This window comes from Osmerus eperlanus, chromosome 13 (genome assembly GCF_963692335.1).
Source record: "Osmerus eperlanus chromosome 13, fOsmEpe2.1, whole genome shotgun sequence".
In the NCBI taxonomy this organism is placed as follows: domain Eukaryota; kingdom Metazoa; phylum Chordata; class Actinopteri; order Osmeriformes; family Osmeridae; genus Osmerus; species Osmerus eperlanus.
Window position 1 is genome coordinate 15791895 of NC_085030.1, and position 12907 is coordinate 15804801.

The 12907-nt window shown below is 47.2% G+C and overlaps 1 protein-coding gene across 14 annotated transcripts in view; it reads right to left on the reverse strand.

Moving 5' to 3' along the window:
* The window catches only part of prom1a (prominin 1a), a 44254-nt gene that overhangs the window by 17571 nt on the left and 13776 nt on the right, over positions 1 to 12907 (reverse strand). For 10 of the 14 annotated variants that reach the window (XM_062475812.1, XM_062475815.1, XM_062475816.1 and 7 more), the window contains exons 3-5: positions 12390 to 12416; positions 8890 to 9095; positions 68 to 188 (exon numbers count right to left, since the gene is read on the reverse strand). In XM_062475812.1, coding sequence (XP_062331796.1) covers positions 68 to 188; positions 8890 to 9095; positions 12390 to 12416 — 354 coding nt within the window. The remainder of the gene's footprint in view (positions 1 to 67; positions 189 to 8889; positions 9096 to 12389; positions 12417 to 12907) is intronic. The other 4 variants (XM_062475819.1, XM_062475813.1, XM_062475820.1 and 1 more) reach the window with 1 other exon arrangement.

Below are 12907 nucleotides of genomic sequence, written 5' to 3' on the forward strand. Positions count from 1 at the left end.
ACACAAACACACACACCTGTATCTAGTCACACACAAACACACACACACCCAAGGAGAATGCAACTACCGTTGGTGTGTCGTTAGCAAACGTCTGCAGGTCTCTCAGGTTGCTGTTGACCAGCTTCCTCATGTGTTTCAGCTGGGAGCTCAGGTTCTGATTGGCTGCGTACGCACACAGCACCCCGGCCCTGCGGACAGACAGCAGCCAGACACATCAGGGGCCTGGTCCAGAAAGCCATTGTGCCGAATAAGACAGCCTTCTGTCAGGGAAAATAAGCCTGGGTCATTTGTTAAACTCTCTTTAAGGAACAGGCCCCAGCTTGAATACTCAGGGAAGAAAAGCCATCCACATCTCATTAATACTCTGAGGTATATTTATTTATAATCGAGTCCTGTAATTGCTAATCCCAACCAGCAGATGACAGTCTCTACCCTGATGCTGCAACAGACACCTGTTAAACTGTAGAGAGCAGGAACCCACAGCATCTCACAGCAGAATCCACTCTGGCATCTCACTGAGGAATAATTTACGCAGCCATTCCTAACCTTTTCCACTTTGCGGCCCACTTCCAAAGCTCAAATGTTTTTGCCCCCTCCCTATATCACACGTTTTATAACACCACAAGAGCCGTACAGTTTGCTTTCATGGCTAAATGTATTTGAGCGATCAACAAAGACAAATTGTCTATCAGCCCCACAGTAAGCGAGAGGTAACCTGCCTAACTACAACCATTCCTATAGTTCCATATAACCTAACGTTAAATAGAAAACTGCTGTAGGCCCCTATTGGCTATATGCGCGCACAGTTACACGTATGTCCGTGGGAAAAATAGGCAAGGTGTAGAACTTTCCATTAAATTAGAAACGTGACTTTTAATAACCAGAACAGGTTATTAAAAGTCGATAGTTCTTTAACCGCTCAGCCACCTGACTCCCCTGTTCTGGGGAGTCAGGTGGCTGAGCGGTTAAAGAATCAGGCTAGTAATCAGAAGGTTGCTGGTTCGATCCCCGGCTCTGCCAATGACGTTGTGTCCTTGGGCAAGGCACTTCACCCTACTTGCCTCGGGAGAATGTCCCTGTACTTACTGTAAGTCGCTCTGGATAAGAGCGTCTGCTAAATGACTAAATGTTATGTTAACGTTATTGCTCCCTTATTAACCCTATGTCTCCCGTTTCCAGATTTTTGTTAGAAACTGAGAAAGACATGTTACATTACATTATCCATAGGGAACAAATATGACAGACCAATTAGTCTATCCATATGTTAAAATGAACGACTAGCAAGCAAGCTGACAATCATATAAATGAGTACATTATAATGTAGCTAAAAATTGTTAGCTAGCTAGCCTAGCTAACGTTACTGCTCAAATTCGTTAGCTAACTAGATAGCTAGCTAGAGAGAGCTAGCTACTTTTACTGTGTGAGTTAGAAAACCTTACATTTGTAATTATCGAAAAGTACAATTTGAACTATTTTTCCCTTATGCTTGAAGGGCAGCAACATAGAACCCAGTGTACATCGTTAATTGTCCTTTTGGGAAAATAACCCGAACTCCTAAAAAACGCATTTGTGTGCAAGGACTAACGTGACTGCTAGCTACCACTGCCAGAAGTTGTTGACTTGGCTTGTGCAATATGCGGAAGTGATGCGTGCATAGTGGATTGCAGTGGGCGTATGGTTCCCGCGGAAATGTCAGTTGGGCTACCGTGACCGTTTCGGTCATGATGAATAAAAGGCAAAATAAAATTAGTAAGACTTTTAAAAGTAATTCAACAGTATACATCAATATTTTTCAAATTTATTAATTTTTCATATTTTCATTGGTGTGGCGGCCAGTCTGAATCAGATGTCTTTCTGACAGTGATTTCACTCAATAGACACAGCATGAGGAACGTTACTAGGGTTGAATTTGGTGATGAATTTTGACTCTGGAGGAGCGAAAAATATGTGAGAAATACAAGCAAAACACGTCCCTGAATAACTTACTAGACAAAATGAACTTCCACTTCAAACAGTTGAAGGTGGCATGTTGAGAGCCTGATTAGAGGTACGCAACATCAAGGTAAAACCCGGCTTGTGTATTAGGCTTTTTTCGATGACTCATCCTGTCCCAGGTGAATACTACTTCCTCCTCTACTAAGTCAAGGCTGAAGTGTGTGTGTGCAAGAGAGAAGGATCTTCCAACTCCCAGAATTATGACTGGATGCTCAAAGTAGGTTGAGGTCCAACTACCATGTTTTGGGTTAAAGCATAACCTGTGAGAAGTGCCCGACAAGAAGCAAAAACAATTATTATGCAAAATATGAATAACGAATGGGTAACTAAGGAAACAGAATGACTCATTCACAGAAAAAACAATATGAATTAGTCACTCTATTATTTCAATATACTTTCTGTGAGAGAACACAGTGGATGTTGGAATGAATCCAGAAGAAAAAGAGCAGCGTTTCAACCCATTCGAGGGTTGCCTCAAATCCCCTTTAGAAACAGTGTTCAAATTAGCATTAAAAACAATTTCACTTTCTCTTTTGGGGCATTCATCTAACAAGCTTTGCAAACATGTGTGTGTGTTTTCATTTGTTTGTGTGTATGTGTGTGGTTTGTATGTGTCTGTGTGTTTTAATGTGTGTGTGTTTTAATGTGTGGGTGTGTGTGTTTTCCTGTCTGTACGTGTGTGTGTGTGTACTACGCCTGTCCCTGTGTATGTTAGTCTTGCCAGGGCGTCATGACAACACTCCTGCATGGTGTTAGGCTAATGGATCAAAGCCGATGATTTTCTGTTTACAGGAGAGACACAGCTGGAGTTTGTCACAGGCTGTGGGTATTCATTCCACACTAGAAGGGGTCATCTCACTTCCCCAGTGTGTGGTTGCCTGGTCAGTCTGTGAGTGTGTGTGGGGGTGTTTATGTCTAGATAATGGATCATGATTGTATTGTATTGGCAGCTGTATGACACAGAAGCCTGAAAGAAGGGACTGTGTGGGATATCTACCCTGGGTGTTGTGGCGATGTGTGCGACAGATAGAGAGGTAATTCGATACTCAAGACTATTATTATCATGGTCAATGCTGAAGCTATCTTGAACGGAGTACTGGGCACTGATAAGACCGAGGCATGTGGATCAGGGTTAAATCAAAATGGCTGCGAAATGACAAAGAACTATTGTGCAACTTGTCTCTCTCCATCCCTTTATTTTCAAACTCCAATTCACCCAGTCTCTCTCTCCACCTCTCTCTTTCTCTATATATTTTTTCCTCTCTGCCGTCCATCTATCTCCCTCCATCTCTCTCTCACTCATTTTCTCCATCTCTCTCTCCCCCTCTCTTATGGTCCAGCAAGGTCAGCAGAATCTCCATTGATGAACAAAGGGTCTTTGAAGAGAACACCGAGTGCATTCCAACTAGACTGGCCATGAAAGCAAATGGCCTCTCTACCACACAGGAAACAGCTCTCAGCGACGCAGCAGCTCAAGAAACGGAACAGCGAGGATCCTGAACAAAACAGACCCCCGAACTGAAATGTTTAGTTTCAATCTCTAAGACGACTATTTATTCTTGCCAGTTAGCCGGTTAGCAACAGAATCTCAACCACAAAGCGCTAAAAAGTCAAACAGAGTATCAGCAACAACAACACAATTTCCGCCATGACCGTTGGAAATAACTTTAAAAGAGGAGTAAACTTGTGCAGAATTTTAGCCTGGAATATAGGGCATCGCTGTGTGTGGAACGTACCACTGCACGGTCTGGTAACTCCGTGGCTTTTCTCTAACGAACAATGGGCAGCATTCAGCGGTATTGTGTTGAGGACAGGACAGCAAGCCCGCACCCCTCCCGGCCTATGGCTGAAGCCAGGCCGATTTTCTCTCCTCGAGCTCCGCTGCTAAACAGGAAGTGTCAGGTGTTTCCTTTAGATGACTCGTGGATAAAAGGTAATAATAATAACTTTTTAAGACCTCAATTGTTCATATAGAACAATGCGCGTAAAAGTCAGCTTGAATCGGATGGATTGCTTTTTAAGATAGACAAGCAAACGCCTTAAGCTTTGACAACAGGAAATGAAAACACAAGTTCAGTGGAACGGCATTTAGTCTAAAGGTCAACACTCAAAATATGTTCAGTGGCAACTTGAATCATGCTATACTGGGGTCAGATGGCTGAGCGCTCAGGGAATCGGACTATTAATCAGAAGGTTGCCGGTTTGATTCCTGGCACCATTTCACCCTACTTGCATCGGGGGGAATGTCCCTGTAAGTCGCTCTGGATAAGAGTGTCTGCTAAATGTAAATGCAATGCTATACTATTTGGTCAGTGGGGCCTTCAAACAGGTTCACACAGTACTGCTTTTGAAACAAACACTATTTTGGACCCATGAACACACATTCATTCCAGCAACTCAAAACTCCCCAAGACATGAACATTTACCCCAAAACGGCTCCCATTACAATGATATTTAGTATTACATGCTTATCATATCGTTTGGTTGGTTCGCGCAAGACAACATCTCCTCGTGTTACATTTCAATCATTACCAGACCTCTCTTTCCCAGTTCTGCAACACTTCCCATGAAGAGTTAACCACACGCTACATAATTTAGCGTTCAAGCTTAAGGCCTTTTACAAACAGGGATGGTGAGACGAGAGAATGGAACGTGATTTTACTCCATGGTGAGTCATGAGAAGATAGTGAGTCAGTACCAAGCAGACTTCAGAGAGCATTTCCCCTGCAGGGATTCTGGCTGGTTGATTGAAGGACAACAACCATTCAAGCTAACAGTAAGCAGTGTCCGACATGCATTCTGAGGCCAGTGCTCAAGTCATTGAATAAACTGTGACTGGGCACCACCTCAGCTGTGTAAACATTCGGGGAAGAAGCACTGTCCCTGGTACATTTCCCAGTCCGCTATACCCTGGGGGTCTGTCCTTGAAGGCTTTTGTCTTAACACGTGTGGCCTTATAGAAGCTTGGGCTGTCATCGACACACACACACACACACACACACTGTCTCTGAGGTATGTGCTCTCGTCAGTAAGAGGTTCAGTCTCCCTGGTCTGTCTCTGGTCGCCAGCATCTCCAGTCGAGCCTGGTGTCACCTGTCTCTGCCTCACGGTCACTAACTAGGCCAGCCTCACTGGAGACAAATATAGCAGCGTGTCTTCAACATGTTCTCATGCACTCTGGCAGATGTGACGGTACGAGAGCACGCCACCGCACAGGCAGACAGGCAGGCAAACAGACAGACAGACAGGCAGGCAGGCAAACAGACAGGCAGACAGACAGGTAGGCAGACAGACAGGCAGGCAGGAAAACAGACAGACAGGCAGACAGACAGACAGGCAGGCAGGCAGACAGGCAAACAGACAGGCAGGCAAACAGACAGGCAAACAGACAGGCAAACAGACAGGCAGGCAAACAGACAGACAGGCAAACAGACAGACAGGCAAACAGACAGCCAGGCAAACAGACAGACAGGCAAACAGACAGACAGGTAAACAGACAGACAGGCAGGCAGGCAGGCAGGCAGGCAGGCAGGCAGGCAAGACAGACAGACAGACAGACAGGCAGGCAGGCAGGCAGGCAGGCAGGCAGGCAGTGTGTTCACGTACAGTATTATTGTGTGTGTTCATCAGACCACTGGTGCCCCTACACCACACAGATAAGGGCACAGTGACCACAGCGAAGCCTGAAAAAGCTCTTTGCAGAAAAAACTCCTGTTTCTGACCACAGAGACGGGGCTGCCACCTGACGACTGAGATAACAACTCGACACAAAAGGACTGAGACATCACAGCTCTATTTCTGGACCATAAATCCTCCCACACGTTCTCTGGGAGATAGGAGAAGAAAACCTTATTATCTTTTCATAAGCACTTTCTCCGCTTAACTATTTCTGCTCTCTCCTGAGCAGTAATCTGAAGATTTTGGCAGGGGGGAGGGGTGCTTCTTGCTAATGCAGAACTTTCAACAGCCTGGATTTGTCACAGCTATCTTCTTTTGTAGGCTTTACATGATTGACCTCTGAACCAACAGTTTAACAGCTATCTGCATGTACTGTACAGTACAGTATAGCACAGTACTGTATAGTATGGTTTAATACAGCATAGAATACCTCCAGTAGGAGCATATCATACGTGATACCTTCATAATTACTGGCCTCCCCACCCCAACCTCTCAGACCTCAACAACAAAACCTTTCGCGCAGGCCACGTATCATTAGACTTGACCCCAGTTATCCCCTACGAGAATACAGACCATCCTACACTGCTAAACCGGTAGTTAAATGATCACGCTAATCAGCATCATGCATTCCAGACATCTGTCTCTGCAGCGGGCCTTATGTCAGCTGTGGTGACAGCATCTCTATGTGATGTCATGGCTCAGTGGTAGAACGTTTGATAGCAGATCAAGAGGTTGCAGGTTCGAATCCCGTTCGTGTGTTAAGCCATCTGCTGAACGGATGTGCTATTCTCTACAGCTGTTACGCTCTATTAGGAAGATGGCATGGCTGTATAGAAGAGAGCAGATGTCTTTTTATTATAAGACACTGTAATCCCCCGACGCAGCATCTTTGCCTGACTAGAGTGGAAGAGTTTTAGGGAAAACGGTGTGTGAGTAAAGTGGAACACAAGGACAAGAGTTCCATAACCACAGCAATAACTTACTGTATTCGTATTTAATGGGACAGAAAACGCTGAGCTGATGTGACTGTGCAACGTGCATTGGTGGTTGAAGAACTTTATTGCTAGAGGTCTAAAAGCACAGCTGTGGTTCCTGAAGAACCCAGCGACTGTCTGTAAAAACATCTTCTTTTTGTGAGGTTCATCACAATATCAAAGTATGTACGATGGAGTTGAAGATAATGAAACCTTGAGGCAGTGCAAGTATGTGTGTGCGTGTGTGCGAAAGGAAGCCTGAATGTGTATGTGAGTGTCAGAAAGTGTGATTTGGTGTGTGATTGGGTGTGTGTGCGAGTGTGTGTGCGGTAGTGAAAGAAAGTGTGACGGTGTGTGTGTGTGTGTATGTGTGTCTGGGTGTGAGAGATGTGTGATGGAGAAAAAGGGACAGAGAATATGAGAGATACAGAGCATATGTTTTAGTGTGTGTGTGTGTGTCTGTTAGTGTGTGTGTGTGTCTGTCAGTTAGAGTGTGTGTGTGAGTGCGAGCGTGTGTGTTCAGTGCAACACAGTCACACCACGCTGACAAGGCTATATGCTCAGGGAGTAAGCAGGGCACAGAAGAGAATTTGTTTCCAGACATTAATTGGGTCACTTTGTTAATTATTCATCAGCACACACTGTAATATCTCTTTTTAGAGAAATAAGGCAAGAGTACAACACCATGTTTCGTAGTGTTGTAGGAGAGTACAGTAGTGTATTTGCTGTAGAGTAACACAAAACGAGTTTCTCCATCGGTCGGTCTATAGTAACTCTGCTGCAGTAATAGTTAGAGACAGCGACAGACAGAAATAGACCACAGAAATGCATTCTGGGTAACCGTGGGACAAGCTACGTTTCTTCCACACCAACAAAACAATGGTTTCACCTCTGCTTCTAACCCTGAGGTGTCTGTGTCTTCAGTGATGGGGGATGCGCACGTTCTTTAACCAGCGCCGACGCTGTTTTAGAAAGACGAGTCACGACCCTCTTTAAAATTGATGTTGTCGCTCCCTGCCGTGTTTAACATCCCGTCCACATCTGCTGTCGCAACGCGTGACTTCAGATTGCGTAACGGCTCATTAGGAGAGCTTCTGGGGGCTGGGATTCCAATACGACATGACTACACTCGTTTACGCTGTGATCATGGCTCAGAGGGCCCCTGCTGCAACTTTAATACTACTAATAATTTATCGCTTTAACATAAGAGTCTGCTCTCAAGACTGGTCTGAATCGTCAACACTGTCTCCCCTGACAGCAGTCTGGCCGCTTCCTTCACATTTACATTTAGCAGACGTTCTTATCCAGTGCGACTTACAGTAAGTACAGGGACATTCCCCCAGAGGCAAGTAGGGTGAAGTGCCTTGCCCAAGGACACAACGTCATTTTGGCACGGCCGGGAATCGAACCAACAACCTTCTGATTAATAGCCCGACTCCCTAACCGCTCAGCCATCTGACTCCTTCAGGAGAAATCACACTGTACATCCTACAGTTAGTCTCCTCACCAGTTGAGCAGACCTTCAGAAGTGTTTGATTATGTGAGGAGAAGGGGGGGGGGGCGGGAACTGTGGCAGGGGTATTCTCAAGTGTTCTGGAAGGTTCTGCAGTCTTTCACTCTGAGGTTTGGTATCCTTGTAGTTCTAGAATCTCCACATCCCAACAGCTGTCGGATCCAGTGCACCTCTGGAGACATGGGCTCCTCTGGAGACATGGGCTCCTCTGGAGACATGGGCTTCTCTCGCAAGAGCTGTCACAGTGTGCTGAAGCTCCCTCTCCCTCTCCTCTCTTCTTCCTCTCTCCACTCCTCCTCCCTTATCCTCTTCTCCCCTCCCCTTTCCCCTCCTCCCTTCAACTCTCCATGCTGTAACTGGTTCATTAGACCTGCTCAGAGCACTGGCTGGCTGAAGGAGGGGGGTTTAATAAGCACTCTGGGTTTCAGACATTTGTCTCTGGGCAGCTAGGATTTTGCTGTGGAATTTCTAATAACCCCCGTCCCAATAAAGCAGTAAAGAGGAGAACATCAAACAGACAAGCCTCTGGGGAACCTCTCCTTCTCCTCTCCTCTCCCACTCCTCTCCCTCTCCTTTCCTTTCCTTTCCCTTCCCTTCCCTTCCCTTCCCTTCCCTTCCCTTCCCTTCCCTCTCCCTCCTGAGTGTGTGTGTCCTGTGTGTGTGTGTGTGTCCTGTGTGTGTGTGTGTGTGTGTGAGGTGCACGTTGCCTGCTTGAGGAGAAGGACTCACGTGACGACCAGCGAGGCGGTGAACAGCAGGCTGGAGAGGAGACCTCTCTGACAGTCTGCGTTCTTCCTCTGGCGTTGGTGCATCTCCCCGCCACAGTTGTCACAGCAACGGCACATGCAGAAGAAGATGCCGACCAGGGGCAGGAGCAGGATGAAGACCAGGCCCAGAACCGCACAGACCAGGAAGCCGATCTCATAGTAGACCGCCTGGGGGGGGGGGGGAGGGGGAGGAGGAAAGGGAGGAGAGGAGGGGGAGGAGAAGGAGAGACAGGAGATGAAGAAAGACAGAACAGAAGATGTACGTTAACCTTAACTGTGGAGAGGATTGATATGAAAGTGACACGTCAGATTCAGTGATCCGTGAGACGCCCGGACACTGACCCTCCGCAGCAGCAACATGAGAAGCAGCTCTCTGCTCTGCATTGTTACAAGAGCCAAAGTGAAGCACTGAGCGATGAGGGAAGGTAGCGAGACAAAACAGGATGTGATCAAACAACTCATTAGAGAACGGAGAGTAGGGATAGAGCTTCTAAAGCTAAAACACAAAACAGGTTATGATCAAGGGTACAGCTAGCTAGCTAGGGGGGGATGGCAGGGACAGTAAACAGAGACTAGTGATCTGAGTAAGTAACTCAACTCTAATGATTTTTTTCTGGACGTATTGTATTGATGTGAATGCATGGATTTGGGTAACCTTTGTACAACTAAGTGTTTTCTTTTTGGATTCATAGAATAAAATGGATCTTTTATGAATGCATATTTATGTATTTATTTAGTTAACATTTAGTTAACATTGAAGCTGATGCAACACAAGTTAAACTCCCCAGTTCCAAAACTGCAACATGAAAGCAAAATGGCCACCGATGGCAGTTTATCAACAACAGCTCCCATTTCTGTCATGTGCCGCAGCTGTCAAACTGATCTCCTCCCATCCAACCCAACCGAGAGCTTTGAAATTGTGGAACAAGTGAATGAGTAATTCCTCCACCGTATGTAACAAGTCACAAAGATGTTGGATGTCTTGTGGATGTGAAGGGATCAAAGTGAGGCGCTATCACAGCTGGAGAATAGAGGGCCCCCTCTCTCTGCCTCCCTCACTGACACACTAATCCTAATCTCTGTAAGAAGTCAAAGACCCTTGTCTGGTACAGAGACCCGGGGCTCTGGCGTTTAACACCACTGCTCCTAAAGGTGGCTTCTCACTCTCTCTCTCTCTCTCTCTGTAACTTTCTCTCTCTCTCTCTCTCTCTCTCTCTCTCTCACACTCTCTCTCACACTCTCTCTCTCACACTCTCACTCACTCTCTCACACTCTCTCACACACTCTCTCTCACACTCTCTCTCTCACTCTCTCTCTCACACTCTCTCTCTATTTGTCTCTCTCTCTCTCTCTCTCTCTCTCTGTTTCTTCTTTTCTTCCTACCCTCCCTCCTTCTTCCTTCCTCACTCATTTGAAATCTTTGCGAAAACTTTTTTTTAAATCTCTGTCAGCTCTGCTTGGTTATTCAACTTCCAAAGCCACTGTTTGGCTGAGTAAGACTCCTAGGGTGGGTCCAGTAGGTAGAGAGAGGAGGGAGAGAGGGAGGGTGTCACGCCCACAGCCGTGCCCCCCTGTTGTTTTTGTTTTTGCCCTGTCCTAGTGTTTCCCTGTCATTGTCTTCACCTGTGTCTCGTTCTCGTTAGCGTCATTGTGTCCACCTGTGTGTCGTTTGGTTCTGTGTATTTAGGTTTCTGTTTTGTGTCCAGTATTTGTCTTGTCATTACTGTTGTGATTTTACTGTTTCCCGTTTTTGACAATAAACCATTTGTTTCTACAATGCCTCGCATTTCTCCTGCGTTTGGGTCCTCCCCCACCTCTCACCGTGACAGAGGGAGGGATAAATAGCAATCCAGTTTTACCTACGGCCCCCAGGCCTCTTGACTCTGCATTACCAGAGCAGGAGGATACCTGAATTAGATGTTCACATAATAAACAGAACCTGTGTCTGATTAGAGTCAGTCATTGGTGGCTGGTATGCATTTTCTATGCTGATAGATAAAAAAAAAAAATCCCAATCCTATTTTTCATTTAATTTTCTTTTTACAAAACAAAATTCACTTATTTCTGAAACACTATTAGTTGTATTATGCCACCATGTTGCGAGGCTTTAGCTCTAAAACTTGACAGGAAATATTCTCAGAAGACCAGGGGAAGATCCACTCATGTGTGGCCGTGTGTCTTTCTGGTTTTCCCCACTGTGACCTGTACTTCATCACAACGTTGTCTGCCTCGTTCTCAAGGTCAAAGGTCAACATTCCCAGTGGCCCAGCGACCCTCCTGGCTGCTGGCCTGAAGCCCAGCTGGCTCTGCCGAAGCAGGACAAACACTCCTCCTTCAGGGCTCCTCTTGGGCTCAGGGTCAGGTAGGTCACAGATTGTGATGATGACGCTAAGCTGCCAAGCCTGTCAAGCCTGTCAAATCCTCATACCCTGTCAATAATCCCCTCATGCCCTCCGATTGACGTCCTTGCCGCGGTGGAGGGAAGCCACCATGACGACGTGTACAATGATACCCGTATCAGTTTTTGAATCATGTCGGTCCGATGTGCTCTGGGAAGGTGATATATGAGAGTGTATATTAGGTGTGACAGTTCTGCTCGTCGAAGTGTCTTGGTAGTTTTGGTCACATCAGCGGTAGCAGGATCCAGGGAGAGTGTGTGGGTCAAGCTGGCTGAAGGTGTTTGTGGGTTTAGGTTGGTTACAGGTTCTGATCTGTGGGCATCTGTGAAGAACTCTGTGACACGTAAACAGAGCTGAACAAATATGATGTTATTTTGAAACGTCTAACCACTGAATGAAGTTATTTCTAGGACACACCAGGGAGGCTATTTAGACGCAGGGACCCGATGAGCTGCAGGGAGGGGGGCAGGGAGGGGGCAGGGAGGGGGGCAGGGAGGGGGGCAGGGAGGGGGGCAGGGAGGAGGGCAGGGAGGGGGGCAGGGAGGGGGGCAGGGAGGAGGGCAGGGAGGAGGGCAGGGAGGAGGTCAGGGAGGGGGGCAGGGAGGGGGGCAGGGAGGAGGGCAGGGAGGAGGGCAGGGAGGAGGCAGGGAGGGGGGCAGGGAGGGGGCAGGGAGGGGGGCAGGGAGGGGGCAGGGAGGGGGGCAGGGAGGGGGGCAGGGAGGAGGGCAGGGAGGGGGGCAGGGAGGGGGGCAGGGAGGAGGCAGGGAGGGGGGCAGGGAGGGGGGGCAGGGAGGAGGCAGGGAGGGGGGGCAGGGAGGAGGGCAGGGAGGAGGGCAGGGAGGGGGGCAGGGAGGGGGGCAGGGAGGAGGCAGGGAGGGGGGCAGGGAGGGGGCAGGGAGGGGGCAGGGAGGGGGGCAGGGAGGAGGGCAGGGAGGGGGGCAGGGAGGGGGGCAGGGAGGGGGGACTGGATGATACAGCAGGATGGGGGGCAGGGAGGGGGGACTGGATGATACAGCAGGATGGGGGTTAGGCTGGTTGTACTGACACGACGTGCAGACTTTACCTGGAGTGTCAGCACTATGTTTTCTGGCTGAACGGGCCAGATCGGATGAAGAGAACATGCAGAAGACAGAGGCAACGCAGAGTCAAGAACGAGCAAAGCCGTCAACCAAACACTTGTGGATGAAACAGAAAACAAAATTAAATAAAAAAGAACAGACTGTCATGCATTCTGTCTCCACAGTGTTAAGAACACTTAGATGGTGATTTTTTATTTAAAACAACCATCCACCTGCAGATTTAGAACATATGTGTCTGATGTTGCAGAAAAGATTTCTGTGCTGCCTGCAAAACTTTCCAAACAGTTTATTTTGTTTCTTTGGTGAAAGGTCTACAGATCTTCAAAGCAAATGTCTTGTTAATTAAAGTTGTTTATGAGAAAAAAACACAAATGATTTCTCTCTGTTTTCGAACACAGCGCCAGCAGCAATTATCATTTTTTACAGTGCTAAAACAAAAGATTGCTGGCTTAGGCTTCCACTAGCAATTAACAGGTTGCTTCAGAATATAGATGCGTTTCAG